At 36.1% G+C, this 22,868-nt stretch overlaps 1 protein-coding gene across 1 annotated transcript in view; it reads left to right on the top strand.

Annotated features, from left to right (window-relative positions):
* Nucleotides 1-22,868, top strand: part of LOC127428603 (arrestin domain-containing protein 1-like) — a 59,388-nt gene that overhangs the window by 22,653 nt on the left and 13,867 nt on the right. The window contains exon 2 of the mRNA XM_051677043.1: nt 15,795-15,905. Within this exon, the coding sequence (XP_051533003.1) occupies nt 15,795-15,905 (111 nt within the window). The remainder of the gene's footprint in view (nt 1-15,794; nt 15,906-22,868) is intronic.

Genomic DNA, 22,868 nt, shown 5'->3' with positions numbered 1-22,868 from the left:
TATAGTGGGTTTATACACGCAGTGTTAATGACACGCAGTGACACAGAGCGCTTTTACTCTATTTCTGTGGAGTGATAAAATGATGAAACGAAATCTCAAAGGTTTTGTGTCATGAGAAATAAGGACTTGTGGGTTTAATCAAAGAGCATTAAACTAACATGTGAAAGAAATTAGGACAAAAATATTTTACTGTTGCATTATTGTAACGGGGTAAGGTGGGCAAGGAGGAGGTGGGAACCGGCTGAACAGTCAGCGTAAACTTTTAATATCATAAATGAACTTAAATCAACATAAACATAAACACAAACACATAGACACACACACACACACACACACACACACAGCAGCCGCATGTGGCTCTCTCTCTCTTGAATTGGTGCCTCCGGCTCGTCTTTATCCCCCTCTCGGCTGATTAGCCCGATTCAGGGCAGGGCGTGTGTCCTCACGGCCCGGCCCCGCCCTCCTCCTAGTCACAATTATCTAATATAAATATTTAAATAAATAAATACAATTATTAATATGAAATATATGAGTTCAAAAATCAACAGTATAGATGTGAAATTGATCAAAACTAAAGTTATTTTTAAAGTTATATTTAAAACATAATGTTTCATGTCATTCATTGGATTTTAAAGCCTTAAAAGGAAATCATATATCCCCATTTTATTATTTGATTTATATATTTGAAGTTAAACATGTAAAAATGACCTTAAGAAATATGACAATTGATATGACAATGAATCGTTATAGCCCTAAAACAGACAATTAATCATCATAATCGCAATTAATTGTTTGACAATTAATCATCAGCCAAATTTCATAATCATGACAGCCATAATGTCATGCAATCTGTCCATGTTGGCATTTGCCTTATTTAGCTAACTTATATCTACACTGTAAAAAGTCCAACTTCAATTTTGTCAGATACTCTCACTTGTAAAAGTTGATTGAACTATCTAATGTCAAAAAAGTGAGTTTACTTAAAACAATCAATAAAGTCAACTTTTATGCCAATTAAGTCAGAGTAACTTACATTTTTAAACATTGAGCACATACAATGTCAAGTTTGGTGGTGAAGGTAGAACATGTAGGCTTTGATTACTGACATCTCTCCCCCTCCCTCCGATTCTTTGACGAGGAATATTTTCTTATGACAAATCAATTTTTACATATCATAAGTACATTATATAATTTATATTTTCATCAGATGTTGAATTGTATATTATTATATACTGACCTTACCATACTAGTTGACAAAATGTTTTTTTGCAAAATAACAGAATATGATGGTCCATTTAGTGCATTTTTGGTGGAAATTTTGTGCACCTCTGTGAAATGGAAGTTTACATTTTAAGTCTATAAAGACAGGCTCTACAACGGAAAATCAGGAAATATGTGGGAATTTAAATCTTTGATTTCGACTCATATCTAAGGATGTTATTTATTTGTTAAAGTCATGGAAAGGTCTTGAAAATTCATGGGTCAAAATCTGTGGGAGACTTGTAAGGCTGAGCACTATGAACTTCACATTGTTGCACCTGCTACTGAGCATGCCCACTGGAGAAGCATTGTGGCTGAAGACATTACCCACAATCCCCTGCGCTTGAATTTATTTGTGTTTAGTCAAAGCGTGCCGATTTATGAGGACATGTATATATCTGTAAATAATATGTTTTGAGTAAATAGATGTTTTTGCTCTTTATGTGTTTTTAATTTTGTTTTGCTGGAAAAATTTTTATTTAAAGTCACCATCAGGGTGATTAGTGTTTGCTTTGATGAAGTTTCTTTATTTAAAAGCTTGACTCAACTTTTAAATGTTTGAAGTGCTTGTAATCTACACCATCTTTTAAGTTGGACCAACTATTTGGTCTCTTGGTGGGGCTGATACATAAGCTTATGTCGAAATATGATCTGCTTGAAAAGAATGTTATTAAAGAATTTTCAAGAACATTGAAAATTATGGTAAACTATAGTTAAAAATGCGAGTTTATTGAACCTAATAATCATTGATATTTTTGAGTTCACTGAACGTATTGTATTAAGCTCATGGAACTTATGATCCAACTTGAATTGTTAAGTTGGTAAAACTAATTTGCTTGAAGTTGAGTAAACTCAAAAAAAAATTTGCAGCTGGTTGCCTTATTATTATAAGTTTACTCAACTTTTTATTTTTACAGTGTATTGATAGGCAAATTTACACCAAAATATTTGGGAATTTGATTGGATGCCTATTGCCTTTGACAACAAAAGATGTGGAAAGTGTTATAGGTGTATCGCTGTTGCAACATCATAGTTGTTGCATTATAACTGCTGAAAATTTCATTGAAATATTTAGTTTTTATGTTCAATAACACTTTTGCTTTTCTGACAGCCTAAATATTTGGTAAAATTATGTAGTATCATAAGATTTCATGTTCTCTGACAGGTTATAAACCAAATCCACGCAGGCAAAGCAAAGCCTGTTTAATTATGATTTGCTGAAACAGCAGCAGCTCTGTTCCACAAGTGTTTTGAATTATTATCATTCAAAATAGTAGTTACAAGCATTATCCATAATCCTAATGACAAGACCCTATATAGAGAGTAAACAAAAGTCTGATAAATAATTTCTGTCTCTAAATGTTGCTGTTTGGGATATGCTCTTTGAGGATGTGGTTTTACATAAGGTAAAACCATCCCAAAATATAGGGGGCAAAAGATATCGTTTAAACCAAGGTGACCTTTCTCAGTTCAAATTCTCAGTTCACTTGTGCTAATCTGCCTGTTTCCCATCAAAGCAGATGTGTTGTTACTGTCCCTGGAGTAAATCTACTTATGAATACACGGCAGGCTCGTTGTGATTTTGAGCTTGCTCATAAATTCTCGTTTGAAAATATCGTTGGCCTTGAGGAATCAAAGCCTTGTTGGTTCAATTAGACTGACAATAACAATGAATGCATCTTTAAATATAGCCTCCCTTCACTTGTTTCTTTATCACAGATAATACACCCTAAACTAGCAGACACTGATTCACGTGTCCTTGACTTCCCAGATCTGGTTCATGCCAAGTAATACAAATCTGGATTACAGATAGCTTTGACATTTATCTTTCCCTCCCTCTTTTATTCAGTAGCTCTGTTCTGAAACCTAGTGAGCTGCCTTGCTTTCTACTTCCAGAGATGGAACCTATCATTCAATGTGTGATGATGAGTCATTGAGAGTAAACTAAGAAACTAATGAAGTTTATTGTCATATTGTGAGAGAACCGACTCAAAGTTAATTTTTATCATCAGACAGACTGACCCTGTGCAGTAATTGGTGGGAATGTTTGGGCACAGTGAGATGAGGTAAGCAGAACATGGGCTGAAAAGCATGTTGCATAATGCGGCTTGGACAAGATCCTTATAGAAACACACTGGATAGATAGAAGTGTTCTACGATTCATTAAGGAAGCCTGTTTTTCTTTTTCGATCTCCATTGTTTTCACTTGCATCAGCTTATGTGTTTAGAGGATAATGACATGAAGCGATGGCCCGAGGTTAGTTACGTTGATATCATTAACTACTTTGAGTTGACAGCCAATAATGGCATTTTTACTCCAACTAACATTTAAAATATTTGTTGTTTTCTGTCTGGATTACTTGTTTCGGTAGTTTTTACATTGCTTCTTATGGAGACCGGATCCAGAATAAAAGTCCTGTGGCAATCAGAATCATCATGACACCGCCAAGTGGTTGGTCAGGAAAACTGTGGATAAATCATACTGCTTTCATTCTCATTTCATCACACTGCAGCTGTAGGTCTTTATTGATCAGTACTGTGAAAGGCAGATGTATTGTGGGCCACTGAAATGAGCTCTGCTGATCTGTGGTGCCAAGGGATTAAATGGTGCAATAAGCTCATAAAAGGAGTCGTGATGGGGTCAGGAGTGTGGTGAGAGTGAAGAGGGAGAGCAAGTGGTTCTAATTGCTCCTGAAGTTTTAATGAGGACTTAGGAGTTGAGTTACTTCAGAGTCTGGAATGTCAAGGATGAGGGAGTCTCTCATGTCGACTTTTTTGCATTAGAGTGTAGCGTCAATATTCAGTGTGTAAAAATAGATTTTTGCAAGGGCAGATTATGTAGAGATACTGAAATGATAATCAAATGGATAGTTCCTTTTTTAAAGGAATAGTTTACCCAAAAATGAAAGTTCTGCTTACCCTCATGTTATTCAAACCCTATGACATTCTTTCTTCAGTGGAACACAAAAGGAGATCTTAGACAGTCAACTTTCACTTTGAATCACACTTTTTTTTTTCTCCATGCAATGAAAGTGAATGGTGACTGAGACTAACATCTTGCCTATCCTCTTCTTTTGTGTGGACATCATGACAGCACCGTTGCTTGCACCCACATCTGTGTCTTTTCAGTTGATACAAAATTGTCCATTGTGTTGTCAAGCAGTTGTGATGTAGTCAGTGTGTCAGTGGAACAATTTCTCGAGTGAGATAAAATGGGTCATTGTTCACACACTGCTGCCAACTGTTGGTTGAAACAAATTAATAACCAAGTCTGATCTCAAACAGTCTTTTGAAGGTTTATATTGTATCTACTGTAATAAGTAATAGACACTTATGTTGTCTTCTCTCTGCTAATGTAAGCACTTTTGAATACCCCATTTTATTGATAAGTTTTGTAGCTTTTAATCCATGTTTATTTCCTTGGAGGTGACTTATATGCTAGTATACCCCTAAACATTGGCAAAGTTCTCTTTTTTGCAGATATTTTGCATTTAAAATATACAGTTGTTCTCATCTGGGAAAACTGACCAAAAAATATGAATGACTCGCTTTAGAGCAAGAATGTCCCTCTCCCTAATTCCACCTGCAACCGACTAGCAAGTAGCAAATCATGGTTCATGGCATTGACGTAGGCCTAACTAAAGTCTATTGGCTATTTTAAAACAAAGGGACAACCCCTCGTGTATGTCCCACCCAAACATCCTCTTTCAATAGAGCACAACAGTGCCTGCCCACTTATTCAGCCATCTGGTTTCCAGAAGTTTTTTTCCCATGCATTTTTCCCATAGACTTTTCATAAGTTCCTTCATAAAAAAGTTGTAAGCCATGAACCAAACCAACCAGCACCGAGGTAAATCACAACATCACAAACTTTGTTATGAGGCAAAAAAGTATTCGAAAATCAGGCAAAAAGACAAAGGTACAAGACTGTGTACTTACCATCTTTCATTAGGGCACGGACTACAATCCCATGAAGCACTGTAAGTGATGTCATTGAATATAAAACGATAGGAATATATAAAACTATTGATTTAAGGTGGTTGATTATAAGTATAGAATCAATACATTTGAAGTTTATTGGGAAATATTTCTATATGTACAAATTATTGTTGTCACAGTACCAAAATTTCAGTAGTCGGTACCAATACCAGTGAAATTTCACGGTTCTCGATACCAATTTCGATACCACAGCAAAAAAATGCTAATATTATAATGTGCTATTGAACACACCAGTTTAGTTATTTGTAACTATTTAATAATTATTTTAATAATTATAGTTTAATTATTATTATTATTATTATTATTATTATTATTTTCCAGAACTTCCCAGAACATTTTTTAAAGTTTAATTTAATTTCATCATCAAAATGGTGTCTAATCAATAAGTGAAAATAGAACTTTTCAACATTTTTTTTGCCAAACTTTTATTCAGCAGCGGTCTTGTTTGTGATATTTTGATTAATTATTATTAGTATTAGTATTATTACAGTGAATATTACATTTACTATACAGTTGTAATATATATTTATTCAATTTCTTCAATTTCAGGCATCTAGCTTTTATTTTGATTCGTGCTTTTATTATGACATGTGTTGCCTGAAGCTTCACTTTTCCGCATAAACAGTGGTATAGCTCCATGAGTGTGATCACTGAAGACTTTTAAGTCACATCTGAAATCTCATCTCTTTACACTGGCCTTTGAGTGTGATAAATGAAATGTAGGACACAGTTTTGGAGTGTTTGTATTTTAGATTACTGGTGTTTGTGTATGTGGAAATTTTGAAATGTTGTTTTAAATTTTATTCCTATGAAGCACTTTGGTCAACTCAGTTGTTTTAAATGCGATATAAATAAAGTTGAGTTGAGATTAAAGCACAAATGCTGTGATTTAATTAAATAATATAGTTTACATGTGCTGTGTGGTTCACAGTAGATTAATGCTCTGCTCTGTCATCTGATACAATGTGAATAATTCTCAATGTCTGAGGAGTTTCCATTGTATGAGTGGTCGGATTTAAACAACATGCAGCTCATCCACAGTAAGATTGCAGCTTTTAGTGGTTTAATTAACCACACTAGTACATGTCAGGATTTTCATTTGATTAACTGTCCATTGCAGTGTACAAGGAGTAACAGAGCACATGTTCAAAATAAGCCTGTGAGCATTTGAAAGCAGTCATGTGTCAGTCATACTGTGCGCTGGTACTGGATAGAGTCGGTGCTTGGTACTACCGGTACTGCAGAAACACTGGTGCAGTTACATCTTTTTTTATTTTAATACCAACTTGGTACTGAAGTACCGGTACTTTTGACAACACTAGTACAAATAAATAAGTAGTTTAAGAGGCACCAACTCAATTGCGTCATTCACAGTGTGTTACGGGAGTAACTCCGAGGCACATTTTTCAGGCTTGGTTGTCCACGGTTCTCTGATTGGTGAAGCTTTCTCTGCTGGACCATGGGAAATTTAGTTTTTTACCATGAATTCCACTATCAAACACAATTTTTAAACAATGAAGTTGAAATAACTCATGACGGATGAGTTCAACGGAAGCAAATATCATCAATGAACATCCTCGGAGCTCAAGGTATGTCTGTCTTTAAAGGTTTATAAGTTATTGCTGAAAATCAATTTGTCTATGGAAAAAAAGAATGGGATTTTCACTTCCGGTACCAGACTGTTGCACTCTATTGGAAACATGGCAAACCAGGACAGACAACACCTCAAGTGGTTTAATGGTTTCTTTTAAAGAAACATTCTTCTCTCAACCAATTTGTTGAATTGATTTGATCTCATAAATAATGCTTTTCACAAGTTGAAATTGACAACAGTCCCTTCTGTGGTACAGTCCTTGTTTGTGTGTTTGGCCTAGAGATCAAGAATGTCTTCTGTTTGCATTTGTAAAAAGCCTGAGCTTAGACAAACACTGTAGTGCTTTTGTATGTCTCCACTTCAGCTGAACTGTATCCAGCACACCAGTAAACAAGGAAATATCAGTCTCTCCCCAAACTCAGCTGTCTATTTCCATGCCAGTGCAGCCAGCCCTTCATGCGTGCTATCTCATTGTTACATCGCCGTGGTGCCACAGAGTGAAATTCTATTTGACTAGCTTTAGAATTCATAGCTGATTGGTTGCAAAGCTGCCAGTTACTAAGGATATTTTTGGGTTTTTAGGTTATTTGCATCTGCTCAAATATATACTCAGAATTTTTGTCTCATAGACTTAAACTGATCAGCCATAGCATTAAAACCACCTGCCTAATATTGTGTTTGTCCCCCTCCTGCCACCAAAACAGTGCCAACCCGCATCTCAGAATAACATTTTGACATGCTATTCTTCTCACCACAATATGTACGGAGCGGTAATCTGAGTTACCGTAGACTTTGTCTGTTCGAACCAGTCTGGCCATTCTCTATTGACCTCTCTCATCAACAAGGCATTTCTGTCCACAGACTGGCACTCACTGGATGTTTTTTGTTTTTGGCACCATTCAAAGTAAATTCTAGAGACTGTTGTGCGTGAAAGTCCCAGGAGATCAGCAGTTTCAGAAATACTCAAACCAGCCTATCTGACGCTAACAATCATGCCACGGTCCAAATCACTGAGGTCAAATTTTTTCCTCATTCTGATGGTTGATGTGAAAATTAACTGAAGTTCCTGACCCGTATCTGCATGATTTTATGCACTGCAGTGCTGCCACACAATTGGCTGATTAGATATTCGCATGGAAGATTGTTGGTGCCAGACGGGCTGGTTTAGGCATGGGCAAGCACCACTTACATTTTTCTTTAGAATCTAGAAATCTAGTTGTTTGTTCTTGTTACATTTTCACAGTTTAATTTTTAACTAGTGATTTTAGGTTAAAATAGGTAAACACCAGATATATAGATAAACTTTTATAACAATTGTTCAACAAAGAACAACTTAGACTGTCTTGTAGCAAAAGCTTTTAGGCATTCTTTAAAGATGAATTTTGCAGAACCAATGACGTGCATGTCTGAAACTCTTAATTGTATAATGTCACAAAGGCCTCATAAATTCTTGTCCTAGGGAAAGGGACATGGGCAGCACTGAACATAATGGAATTGCAAATAGATACTAAAACCTTTCTGTTAGATCTAAGAATTTTAAGAGAATAATTTTTGTTCAGGATTTAAAGGAATCTTAACAGTATCAGATTTGTGTTTAAAGAAGGATGTATTGAACACTCTGATGATTTAATTTACAAATCAGTATTTTATGTAGTACTCTTGGGTCGCATTTACACCCCACATAAAAATTTGTTTTTGGTAATCCACATTAAGACCACATTAAATGTCAGGTTTAAATGCACCCAAGACACATTGTGATCGGATCACTGAAACCACATCCAGAAGTGGTCTGGGATGGATTCTGAACACATTTAAAGAAGGTGTAAATGCAAATGGGTTGTCATATCATAACTATGTAAGTGATTATGTAATGAGGTTGCGGGCTCTTGGCTTTTTTTAATTTAGTTTGCCGCCCCAGTGTGGAGAACACAACAGAGAGTGTGGTCTTGTGATCTTGTCACCCAATTTAATGAACAATATCCCATGAATTAATCCATTGCAAAACATTTGGATTTTCTCACCTCTCTCCTCAAATCCCCACACGTGTCTCTCCAGGTATGTTGTCTAATCACGATGTGGCTCGTGCAAAGCATATTTAGTGCTTATAGGTCACGAACATGAGATAAATATAATTAAATTTGCTTCTGTTCCCCGAAATGTAGTTTTCGTGGTCGACAAAAGATTTTGATGCAGGAAAAATCCTGAACTATCCTGAATTATCCGTCAATGTTTTTAAAATTAGCTAAAAACTGAGAATTTTCAGTTACTGCACTGCAGCCTCTAATGTAATACATAAGTAGCATTTTCCATTTTGCATGGGTAATTGTGATCACAGGGGAGATCCATTTTACTGCAAGGTGTAAATGCTATCTTAGATGTCAACTTGCTGATAATAGACGGATGTGAAGTTGCTTACAGTTATCTGTTGACTGGCAACAGTGTTGCTTATATGCTGTATGTGTTAGGAAGCAGGTCCAGCCCACGTTGTCTTCCCATGTGGAAAGGTTGTGATAAACACAGAAGACACTATGGACACCCACTTCATTGTTTCTCTGACACATGCGATGAACCATGTAAGCAGCCAAGAGGCCTGGACCATTTCCATTGTGTCCCCCCTGTAGACTCAGATTCCAGTCAGATCACAGCACACAGTACACAGTACAGCTTTAAAGGAAACTCGCTAGGAATGTAAGAGTTTCAAGGTTTCACAATATACCTCGGTTTTAAACAGACATTATTTTAATACAGTCTACATCATCTCATTCACGGTATAGCATGAATATACGCATGGGAAATGTGCTGCTAATCAGGACTAACTGGATGTTTGCTCCGTTAAATAGAGAGTGAAAGTATATTTAATTATATTGATCTACTGACACACAAATCATGGCTTGTATTAACAGTGATTGTCAGGGACATCATTTGATGTTCCACTGTATTTTCAGACTTTGGACATGAACTCTATTACCACCTGCTGGTGGAATCTCCAAACTGCAAATGCAGGAGACTTTGTGGCGAGAATAGACATTTTAGCGCAATTACCTATTTCTCAGGAAAATAGCAAATTGCGCTTTGCGCGTACACGCACACAGATAGCGCTAGCCTTCCACCCATGCCCACCTGCGCTTTGAGCTGGTATGCAAATCATGGACATTTTATAAGATGCAGCGCACAGTTGTTGCGTGTATCGTTGCAGCTAGCGCTGTCAAGAAAATACAGCCACAAACCATCATCTCCTTGAGCGTCATTCCATGGAATTTACGGATGTGAATGTATAATGAACTATAGACCCCCTTTCATAAAAAACACCAGAAACAAAACAGTTTTACATTATGTAATGACTCATTAGGTTTATAGGTAGACTTACATTATGTTTGTGCTTTCTGCACATTCACAAACATAGCAAACAGGTTTAAGTTAGGGATAATGTACAATCAAAAGTTGTTATCTTAAACCCAAACAGGGATTATCCTGTTTATTTCACAGCTACTAACCAAACAAATAAATAAATAAATGGACATAAAATATAGATTTGCGTTGAAATTTTGTTATTATGTGAGAAGGTGGCAATCGCTGAACAGCTGAATTCCATTTCTGGTTTGATCACAAAGTGATCCGAGAAGTAGGAAAGATGACTCTCAATACCCAGATGACCAGTCTGATATGTCTTAATCCCCGGATGTGCGGTTGTTACTCAGAAATATCAGACCACTAGATGGTGCAATTGATTATTCAGAATAAAGTTTACCAGAGGCCCATGTAATAAGTGCTTAAATACAATGTCACGATGGCACAATGTTTATTTATTAATTTATTTGCTTAAGTGCAACGGTAGGCCTACAGTGTGTTTAATATTACTACTAATAATATGTTTTATTTGCGAAGTACTAAATAGGGTTTTCAAAGTGCTTAAGGCATACAGGAAATGGACAGTGATACTGTCGCAGAAAATATATAGTACTGGGGGAAAAAACACCAATAAATAAACTGCAAATGTATTATTTATTTTACAGAAGGTATTGTTTAGAATCAAACTAAATTACAAAAGCAACCAATTACTAAATCAAATACAAATCTGAACTTTTACCCTGGACAGTAATCATTACAAATTATTATTATTATTTTATTTTATTTTATTATTATTTTTTTACTAAATTCAATATCATCAATCTTAAAACAGTAATTAACATCTGAAATACATTTGACCGTATTGCATAAAATAACATTGCAGTAGGGAACATGTCTTTTTTCAGTCTACATTTAGTTTACTAAATATTAATATTACTGTAATACCGTGATATATTTTTGTGACGGTTATCATATCGTGAAAATCTCATACCATTACACCCCTAAAGGATGCACTCTAAAGACCCCATGAAATTGCTTGATAAGTGCAATTTTCTTTCCTGTGTTGACATATTTTTTGGGTGGAACATATCAAAGGGGTCATCTTTATAAAAAATTGCCAATAGCCTTTTGTTTACATCACAACCATGAACCATGATTTGCTACTTGCAAAACTAATAAAAGCTGCAGTCATTCCCATTCTAGAGAGCATTTGATTGGACGAAAACCTGTGTAGTGCAAGATGAGTCATTAATATTTTTGGTCCATTTTCCCATAAGAGAAAGACTAATTTAATTTTTTTTAAAAAAAATTTTTTTAATTTTAGACTACATTTTGGAGATCAACCAGTATTGTTTATTTACAACCAATACTGATACCATTTATATTTATGCTTACATGTCTGATAATTTATCTGTAAACTCGATATTAAAAAAATTATAACCGATTAATCAGAAAAGTGTAAATATCAGTAAAAAACATTGGTTAAACCGATTCTCGTTGATCTCTAGTAAATTTTAAATGTGTATGTCTGCTAAAAGTAAATTTTGTCAGTTTTTAGGAATACACTAGCATTTAGATTGCTTCAAAACTAATAGACATGGACTAAAAACTACAAAAACGTACATTTTTAGTTCTTCGATTTCAACAAAAATAAAGTTTAGGAAGACATACTAACTTGGATTCTCCACAGCAACTTTGACAAAACTTTCACACTCCTGATGCTTTAGGAGAGGGTGGAGAACTGTGCATTATGACACTGATAGAGCGTCAATTGCACCACAGGGCTGCTCTGTCAGTTGTGTCATTGCGTGGCATAGAAGACAAAATATGCAACAGATGTTGAGATGTTGTAACAGCACACACATAAAACCACATATGTGCCGCAATCTTACTTTATAATTACTCACTATCTGTGTGGGTTATTTCCATTTTATAGAAGCTTCATTTCCATTTCACTCTTTGTCGGTGTGGACTGGTGAGTCCCAGAATGGAGCCAGCTGTCCTCACTATTTTGCACAAACTTTGTTTTTATTTTAATGACACTGTTTACTGTCAGCGTGTCTGTTTACTGTACACTTCAAATGAGAAGTGATGACTTTTACCTCAGTAGTTGTAAAACCAGTGTCTACATCCTCTATTTGAGTGTTTCAGTCATGGCTAATATGGTAACTTTTGTCAAAGCGTGTAAGCAAATCCTTGCTCCATACCTTCAGTATCTCCCTCCTTCTGTGTTTTTGAATTGTTTGGCCTATATTTTCCAGGGCTAGACCCATTTAATGAGTCCCTGTGAGCTTAAATTACCATTTGTTGCAAAAAGACAATAGAACTATATATTCTCACTAGATAGATCTGTATGCTAAAGCACCTGAATGTTAACACAATATTAAATAATGTACAATATATTGTACAGTAAACTTGTTATATTGCAAAATAAACCCAGAATCAGGGTTTTGTATTACTCTGAAGGGGTACATTTTGCGATTATGGCCAGCTAAATCTATATAATCCCACTTATTGTACAGCTACTTACGAAATAAATAAATAAATAAATGGACATGAAATATTGATTTAAGCTGACATTCTTTTATTATGTGAGAAGAAAAGAGAGTGTGGAGTGATACAATAAACTAGCACAAGTATATGTAGGAAATTGGTTGTCTGGTACAACAGTGAAATAAACAGTTTATTGGTCATTATACACAAAAATTTGACCTCAGATGCCACAATTGACCAATCAGAATCAAGTATTCCAAAGAGCTGTGTAATAAACGGTTTTAGGGTCTGCTACGTTTTTAGTATAGATATAGTGATAGAATATTGTCAACAGCATTGTCGTCCAGATTGCACAGAGCAGATGGCACTGGTGGTTTAATTTAATTTAATTCGTTTATGAATTGTCTGAGACTCTGTGGACTGTTGCTCTTTTGGATTTCATTGTTTTGCTTGTGCTAGAGATGGAAGGGCTCTCATGCCAGTGTACCAAGTTGGGCACCTGCCTGGAACAGAGATGTGCTGCCATCTGCTACCAATGCTTTGTGAATGGCCAGCGGGCACTCAACAAACATGAAAATCCCTGCCTGTTACGCCTGCTCCAAACACCTAAAAATGAAACTGGTGGTCTTTTTCAGTGAAAGTGATGCCCTGTACCCTCTGCTTTTCATCTTAAAAGGTTTGATGCCTAAAGTTTTCTAAGGTGTTCAAAAATAGCCCTCCATTTTCATGATGGATGTACCAGGGCCTTTCTCATCCCTCTTTGACTCTTTGACTTAAATACTAAAAAGTGTCACTGACATTTGTACAATATTTTTAAAGGAATAATTTTTCTCTTCATTTACTCACCCTCATGCCATCCCAGATGTGTATGACTCTCTTTCTTCTGCAGAACACAAAGATTTCTAGAAAAATATCTCAGCTCTGTAGGTCCATACAATGCAAGTGAATGGTAGCCAGAACTTTGAAGGCTCAAAAAGCACATAAAGGCAGTATAAATGTAATCCATATGGCTCCAGTGTTTAAATCCATATCTTCAGAAGCGATATGATAGGTGGCTGTGAGAAACAGTCCTTTTTTTTTACTATAAATCTCCACTTTAACATTCACTTCCTCATTCCTTCTTTGTTTTTGGCAATTCACATTCTTTGTGCATATCGCCACCTACTGGGCAGGGAGGAAAACTTACAGTAATCTGTTTCTCACCCACACCTATCATATCGTTTCAATTGTATCTAAAACATGGTTTTAGAGTTGGTACTGTAAGTTTGATTCATTTCTGTGAATCAGTTCATACTGTTCCAATTATTCAATTCAAATTTCTGATTCAACGATTCGTTTGCATCTTCAATCAAAATTGTTCATATAAGTAGCAGTGTGGTATTTTCTCATATATTAAAGTGTTTTAGTAAAAATATATGTAGGTACACAGTGCTGTTCATTATTATGTTATACTGTTTAAATTATTAAATATTCTTCCATGTGTTTGTTTAGTGAAAACAGTGTGGAAAACGTGCCTTGATTATTATTATTTTTTAAATTATTATTAGATTTTCGTTCTTGCATTTCACATTTTGAATGTACAAATATAAAAATATACACCGAGTATCGTCAAAAGAATGAAACATTTTCACAATTTGAGTAATTTTTTTAGCTATATCGCCCAGCTTTAGTTGTGTGAAGGTTGCTTCCTGCCATTTTGTGACAGCACTGAATTTTATTTCATCCTCTCAAAGAGTGAAGCCATAATGATTGTGTTTGCTCTGCCCTGCTGTTTTGAGTCAGTCCAATTGGGATTCTTTGGGCTTTATCTGCCACTGGCCCATTACATAATCAGATCAGCATTTGGTCACATGGCAGAGTCTCTTTTTTTTACTCAAATTCAGATTTGTGCAAACTGATTGACATGGTCATGCAAAGGGTCACACAAGGTATTTGTGTTTGTCTGAGCTTTACTCTTGAACTGAGGCTGCTCAAAGGACTGCTCACATATTAAGTGTGTAAATGTTCTAAAACCAGTAGGTTGTTAGTGGCACAACAGCGACACATGCCTTTCAGCGGTAACGTTTAAGTATTTTGATTACATTTACAATTCAGACTCCACCCAAATGTTGTCAAACATGTAGCTAAAGTTCATGGTTCAAAATGGCACAGTTTCCACAGTGAAGAAATTGGCCTTTTTCAAGCAAATCCAATGTTCTTTAAACCTAAAGATAAGCATTATGATCTTTCCCTACATTGTTGATAAATGCTTTAGTAAAATCAGTTTGATTTCTATTTCTATCTTTATCTATATTTCTATATCTGTATCATCTTGTGACCTTGACCATCAGTGATCTTGTTTTGGACTGGGTCTTGTATTAAATTGGTCTGATTTCAGGCTTTAAGAGGTCTGACATTTGTCTGTCTGGGTTTTGTGGATACAGGTATGTGTCTATGTATCTGTTACATCCTGATAAAGCCTTTGTGGAGAGCTTAGTATCAAGCAGTTGTAATGCAAATAAGGATGTCTGTTTTTATCAGACGCACCAGACAAAAGGGCGGATTTTCCATCTGAGTGAACGTTTAATAACGGAAAGTCTGTTCCATTGATCGGCAGAAATCGTACAGGTTGTTCAAAGAAAATAAAACAATCAGCATTCTTATTCAACAAGTTTTGATCAAACCCATCAAGAATGTGAGACCATGTGAGATCTGTGTATTGTGGAAAAACCAAAGTGATGACTAGTCATTCTCAAATTACCTCCATTAGACCTAGTAGAGCTGTGTTTATGTCATTTCTTTGTCTTGAATGATGTCATATTTACAAGAAGACTAATCAAGTATATGATGGTGTGGAGAGTGGTTTGCCAATATTGCAAACAACCTTATCGGAGGTCAAACAGGTGTTATGAGATGTGTCAGATTTAATAAGATAGAATGCATCTATGGTTTTGTCTCAACAGAAATAATACTTCCTTGTATTAAAAACTGTTTGTACATGATATACAGTTTATAGAAGAGTCACCACATAATTTTAGGAAATATAAAGGTAAAAAAAAAAGAATGTTAAGAAGTGCTCTGGATTTTGAAGTTGAAATATTTGTCTATGACTCTTTTGTAGCCATCAAAGTGTACTGTGTGGGGTCGTGTGGCATCTCCTCCAAGCTGAATGATGCATCATGGATGTTGGAGGAGCGATACTTGAGCAGCACACTGTCTGTGGCCGACAAAGGTAAGGTCATCATCCATTCATCAGCTCACTCAATTCCAGCTTTCCTTAAAGGGATTGTTCATCCAAAAATGAAAATTCTGTCATCATTTAGTCACCCTCCTGTTGGAACACAAAAGGTTCCATGTTAGGAAAAAGTTTAGCATCAGTCACCATTCACTTTCATTGCATTTGTTTCGTACAATGTAAGTGAATGGTGACTGAGACTGATCATTCTGCCTAATGGATGAAAGATGGGTTTGGAACAATATGAGGATGAGTAAATAATGACAGACATTTCATTATTGGTGAACTATCCCTTTAAGTTCAGTAATTCAGTTAATAAAAGTCGAAATACTCTTTTACATGGCTTTCAATGGCAGGCACTCTAAAATAAAAACCTTGCTCACTTTAAAGTAAATGGCTTTGTTGTGTACCTTCTTTAATTCATATTGCTCGGTCAGCTGTCTGTGTCTGAAAGATTTCCTGTTCTGAGTAATGTGGGTCTCTGTTTGTTTTCTTCCTGTCTGTCTGAATGTGTCAGATATGGCATAACCTTTTAAGTAGGTTAGATTTGAGTTATCCCATTAAACAGGAAACCTCTCATTTGTCTAACTGAATTGTCAAAAATGAAAAACGTGGTGAAAAGTTGTGTGTATGCATAGAAATAATGGTTAAATAGCATGTGTGGCTGTTATTGTTAATGAAATTGATGGTTGTCATGTCAAAACAGTGTCAAAACAGTACCAATACCATTGAAATTTCACGATTCTCAATACCATCAAAAATAGCTAATATGCTATTGACTTTCATTATTTAAATATTTATACAGTATGTAAGTAATAACATATTCAAATGAAACAATGGCATTTTGCCTTAAAGTGTTTAACAATTAAGTAAAAAAATGTGTGATTTATTGTAAATGTGTGATGCTTGTGGTGCAAAGATTACACTCATACCTACTGGAATCTCTCCACAAGTAATTGCTGATGTCTTCTCAGAATTTAAGTTCAGTGGAAAATGTGACTTTAGAGCATACAGATCTCACAAATTTTAATCCACGATTTCATTTATCCACAGTTCTGCGAAGGTCTGTGAATGCTGTTGACAGTATCCCTCTAAAGAGAGGCAGAAGCCAAAGAATTTTGGCTTTTTCACAAGAATTTCTCTCCCCTTCTCTCTACACTATCTCTGTCTTGTTCTCTTTCTCTCACCCCCGTGTTCAGGTCACACAGAATCATTATGTTCTGCCTTGAGGTGAAGTGTGAGCTCTTGGTGTATGTGTCCTGACAGGTCTTTCCTTGTCAGAGTGCTTGTTAGTTTAAATGCTTAGGCTTGTCTTACGACCCTTTTCCAGGAGACTTTTCAGTGGCTCGGCCTTCTGAATCAGTAGAGGCACAGATGTGCTGGGTGGTAACCATTCTCATCTGAGCATGTAGGGCGACGCTGAACAAATCTCTCTGCTCACTGCCAAGAGCTAATGCTATCTGCCCATTAAGAGTTTGAATTCCACTCCTCATAGCTCAGCAATCCTGATGCACAGTGTGGTGAAGGTAGATTTAGATGCTTTTAGTCCTCTAGATATTGAAAATTGGGTGTTGTACTGAGGGAGGTCACTGCATGTTGAAGTTAATGATATAATAGTTGGATGCATTTCATAGCATTCTAATAAAGGCATGTGAAAACTGACGCACTGGCAAGGTGCAGTTCTGGGAAATATAATGGAGTTCTTTGTATGATTCTGCTTCATCACATCTATTATGTACACATAGTTTAACACAGCCTTTATTTAACATTTTGGCTTCCCAAGCAATGCAAAGGGGAGAATGAGTGGTTGAACAGTAATGTGGTATGTCAGCAGTTGGGCTGATGCCGCCACCTTAGAGAACTATGAATGAACTGCGACCCCTTGTTGAGTTTATTCAAACTGTTTACATTTGCACCAGTTTCATAAATGATTACTTTTTTTTTATTTTTATTAAGGGGCAAAATTTTCCACCTAGGTTAAAGAAGTAAAGAATGTAAAATATTGGGTAGCTCAGTGGTAAAGACGCTCACTACCACCCCTGGAGTTCGCTAGTTCGAATCCCAGGGCATGCTGAGTGACTCCAGCCAGGTCTCCTAAGCAACCAAATTGGCCCGGTTGCTAGGGAGGGTAGAGTCACATGGGGTAACCTCCTCGTGATCACTATAATGTGGTTCTTGTTCTCGGTGGGGCGCGTGGTGAGTTGAGCATGGATGCCGCGGTGGGTGGCGTGAAGCCTCCACACGCTATGTCTCCGTGGCAACGCGCTCAACAAGCCACGTGATAAGATGCACGGGTTGACGATCTCAGACGCGGAGGCAACTGGGATTCGTCCTCCGCCACCTGGACTGAGGTGAATCACTACATGATAACGAGGACTAAAAAGCACATTGGGAATTGGCCATTCCAAAATTGGGAGAAAAAGGGGAAAAAAAGAATGTAAAATATTTTGATATTAAAAAATATATCTTTTTGAATTGTTATTGTAAATTATATTTTTTTGTATTTGTTTAAATTATATATGTACTGTATATATAATATATTTTGTAATATATATGTTATAATATATATAATATTATAATATATATCTAATAAAGAATATAAACATGTATAATTATATTTTATAATATGTTATATACTGTTAAATACACAGATTATAATATGTTACATATTATTAAATTCACATATATGTAATATTTTGTAAAATTATATATATTACATAAATGTGAATGTGCGTGTGTATTTAATAATATGTAACATATTGTGTGTGTGTATATTTAACAGTATATAACATATTATAAAATATAATTATATATTTTTATATTTTTTATTAGATATATATTATAACATGTATATTACAAAATTTATATTAAATTAATTTAAATATATTCTCAGTCCGAACAATCATAGTTGTTACTTAAAAAATAAAATCTTCGCTATACATAATCACACAATACAAAGGTTGTTGTAAATAATTCACAAGCTCAGGCTTGGGTTTAGAATAAAATATTTTGAAATTGGTCAAATTTTACATGGCAACTTACAAAAATGCATGACTTTTTTGCCCCCTCATTTTAAATATCTGGGTCACTTTTTGTCACTTTCAGTACCATTTTTGCCCTGAGCCAAATTTCAGACTCTGATTTGCACCCAATCATGTCCATTTAGTGTGCTTGTCTCTACTTGCTCCATTCTAAAATTATTTAGTACCCTCATCTTTGGAGGCGAAGTTAATCAGACCATCATAGCTATCCTCATCATCTCCACATCCTCCTATTCAGTTTGATTTTATGAAAGCGGTAAAACATTACCCCATGTGACCTCCGCTGCTAATGACACTGAGATCTCTATCTGTGGACCTCTGTTAACTATTTGAAGACACATATTGAAGCGTTTGCACAAACTGGCTGATGTGTTTTAGACATGAGAATGTAACGTCTCTTCACACCCGACTGGTCAAACACATTAATTCCACTTGTCACGAACATTCAAGGCTTGTTTTGGAAACGTATCAACAGGGCTGGTTAATATGTATCAGGATTGTGTCAAATTCTATAAATAAAATATAATTTTAGATATTCCAAATAGAATAATAGGGCCAAATAGAATAATGCAAGAATCAACAAATGAAAACCCATATTGGTTGACCATCTATCCTTTGGTGTTTACAGCTCTGGTTAGACATAATAATGAGATTTCTTCATCCACTCCAGTGTATAGGTATAATTATTTTATGATGGTGTTGTAAGAACTAAATCAGTTCAATCAGTGCATAATAGGTGCAATTAAACCAAAAGTGTTGTTAACAGAACAAACAAAAAAATTTAAGGTGGCAAGTTTGAAGTTGATCTTCAAGTCTCAAATGAATGCATGTCTGTTTGAAGGTTAATATGTCTTATTTATATATTTTTTTAAAAACTTCTTTCAAATGGACAGTAAATATCCCTACTCTGCTCATAACCTGGTTGGGTCAGTAAACTCCCCATAATTTTCTTTAAGAGGTCTTTTCCTGTTTGAGAAACTGTGACTTGTAAACAAAGACAGATTTATACAATAATGAAGGCTGATGGTAACTCATCTTATCCTCACACATTAATTTAGAGAGCTGCCCTACATTCTCAAACCTGACAACACACATGGTGACTTTACTGATAAATGTCATACTTTTAATAAACAATTGCTGTATACATGGTGCCAAACTTTATTTTTTATAAACAAGTAGAGGAGGGGCACATGTTTCTAGTGGATTACAAAAGTTTTATTCAGTGTGGATGCAAACCTTTGACCAAATACTGTGGAAATCCCCCGTTAGAAAGCACACAGAAGCGCCATCTTTGATTTTTGCCGGGAATGACAACAAGGCTCTGACTTACAGTCTCTTCAATGGGTTGTACAGTTGTTTAAAGTGTTTTTCGATTGTTCCACTGGTTAAAACATTAATATATGTATATTTTCAAGAAATTTTAGTAGACAAAACACTCCCGTGAGTTGTGGAAAATAAGATGTGATTTACTGTAGGAGTTTTTTTTATAGCTTTATACAGTGCATGACATTGAAGAGACTGAGGGTCCTATTTTAAGCGCAGCGCAATACCTTAACTCAGAAGCGCAAAGTCAGTGGGCATGGCCATAAAGTGTTGGCATTTTTGTGCAAGTGTGCACTAAATAGGCGCAAGTAGGTTTGGCGAAATCACCACACAAGGCGCTAAACGGGTCAGTGATGGTTTCTTCTCCGGCACCGTCTCTGTCCTATTATACAGTCCGTTCCCTGTCAAGCACCAGTGATATAAACAAAGACAGTACATTCTTAAGAAGTTGGTAGTGTAAATGGACTGTATATGCAATGAATTGGAAGAATAAAAATATGGATTTACCCTATTTTGTGCGTCTTTTTTTGGACATGAACTTTATTACCACCTGCTGGTGACATCTCCAAACTGCAAATACAGGAACTCAATTTAGACTTTGCGCTGAGTTAAGAGGTGGTATTAAAACGTCTTGGCGCAATGACATATTTCTCAGGAAAATAGCAAATTGCGCTTTGCGCCACGTAATTAACATACAATACACCCACAGTTTGAGCCTACGACCACTTGCGCTTTGCACTGGCACGAAAATTGCACATAGAATTAGCACTCTCACGGAACTTGGATAAGACGTTGCACACAGGCGTAGCACTCTTATCCCTCACAGCCTCCTTTTTAATTCCCGTCAAAAATCAAAGATGGCGCTGCTGTGAATAAGGTAGCAGTCAGAACGCTTGTTTCTGTTTGAGTCACCCTGTCCTACAAACCATAAACCCTCCCCACAACACACCATTTTGTAATCATGGTGAAGCACTGTAGGACTTTAGCTGTGCTTATATGGTATTACAGTTGGTATTATGGTATATTAGATATGTGCACTTTTGGTAACACTTTTATGCTGTAACTTTAATTAATAATTATATAAATATAAACATTATTACAATATGTAAACTTGATCATTAGTTAATGTGCATTCGGCTTTCTCGGTCATGTGAGTTTCAAGTTTAAAGTTCTATTGGTCACATACATAACCATACACAGTATGACATGTAGTGAAATTCTTGTTATGACTTTTCTCCCCACAGTTTATGATAAATATATATATATATATATATATATATATATATATATATATATATATATATGAGTAGAAATAGTGCATAATGACAGATGTAGAGGTGGTAGCAGCAACAGTTTGACTGGCAATATGAACATTGTGCAAGGTAAAGTGCAATTGTGCAGTGATGTTGACCTGCAACAGGCTGATGTTATAGAGGTGATGTTGTAGATGTATAATAATGATAATGCAGAGTGTAATATTGCTTCAAGTGTGTGGTGTTGAATAGTGAAACTAGTTCTGGTGTTGTCCTTGGTTCAGGACACGGATGACCTGGGGAAAGAAGCTCCCTCTCATTCTCTCCGTTTTGGCCATCAGGGAGCGGAAGCGTTTCCCTGACCGCAACAAAAGAGAAGAGTCCATTATTAGGATGGCTGAGGTCTTTCATGATCTTCCTGGCTTTGGTCCAGCATCGTTTGCTGTAGATGGACTGCAGGTCAGGGAGTTTGATGTGTGTGATGCACTCAGCTGATCGCACCACCCTTTGTAGAGCCAGTCTATCTTGTTTTGTGCAGTTTCCAAACCAGGCTGTGATGTTTCCTGTCAGGATGCTCTCAATGGTGCAGGTGTAAAAGTTTTTTTAGCACCATAGAGGGCAGTTTAAAGTCCTTTAAGTGCCTGAGGTGGTAAAGACTCTGACGGGCCTTCTTCCCCAGGGTGTTAATGTGGCAGGTCCATGACAGATCGTGTGAGATGTGTATGCCTATATATCGGAAACTGTCCACTCTCTTCACTTTGACCCCGTTGATCATAATGGGGTGGAAGTTCCTCGCCTGCTTTGTGCTGAAGTCCACTATCATAAGTGTCATCAGAGTATTCTAATCAAAGGTAGCCAAGGATACGGTTTGTAAAATCAATAAAATCACACCGTATTATTTGAAGTACATGGTTGGATTAAACTATCCAATCACAATCCCCTATCAATAGACGTCCAGTTAGTGAACTGATTGAAGAGACAGTTTGAAAGAGCACACAGATGAAACTGCGGCTGGAAAAATGTCAAGGAAGGTGGATGTACATTTAATGAGGATCTTCAAAAAAAGTTAACATTTCTAAAAATGGAGTCACAGACAGAGCCTAGTAAAGTGAGGTGTGAGATTTGTGTAGCACGCTTTTCCATCGCCCATGGAGACCACACCGACATCACGCAGCATGTTCATACAAAAAAGCATGTGGATGCTGCTAAAAGTAAGTGTGCCACACCAAGTGTTAGCGAGTTTTTTGTGAAACAAAGTTCTGAATCTGACAAGGTTCACACAAGTGAAGGACTTTTTGCTTATTATTCTGTTGTGAGAAAAGTCTTGCAGGCCAGGCTGGAGG

The sequence above is a fragment of the Myxocyprinus asiaticus genome, chromosome 38 (genome assembly GCF_019703515.2).
Source record: "Myxocyprinus asiaticus isolate MX2 ecotype Aquarium Trade chromosome 38, UBuf_Myxa_2, whole genome shotgun sequence".
NCBI lineage: Eukaryota > Metazoa > Chordata > Actinopteri > Cypriniformes > Catostomidae > Myxocyprinus > Myxocyprinus asiaticus.
The sequence above is the reverse complement of the archived record's forward strand: the minus strand, read 5'-3'. Positions and strand labels throughout refer to the sequence as shown.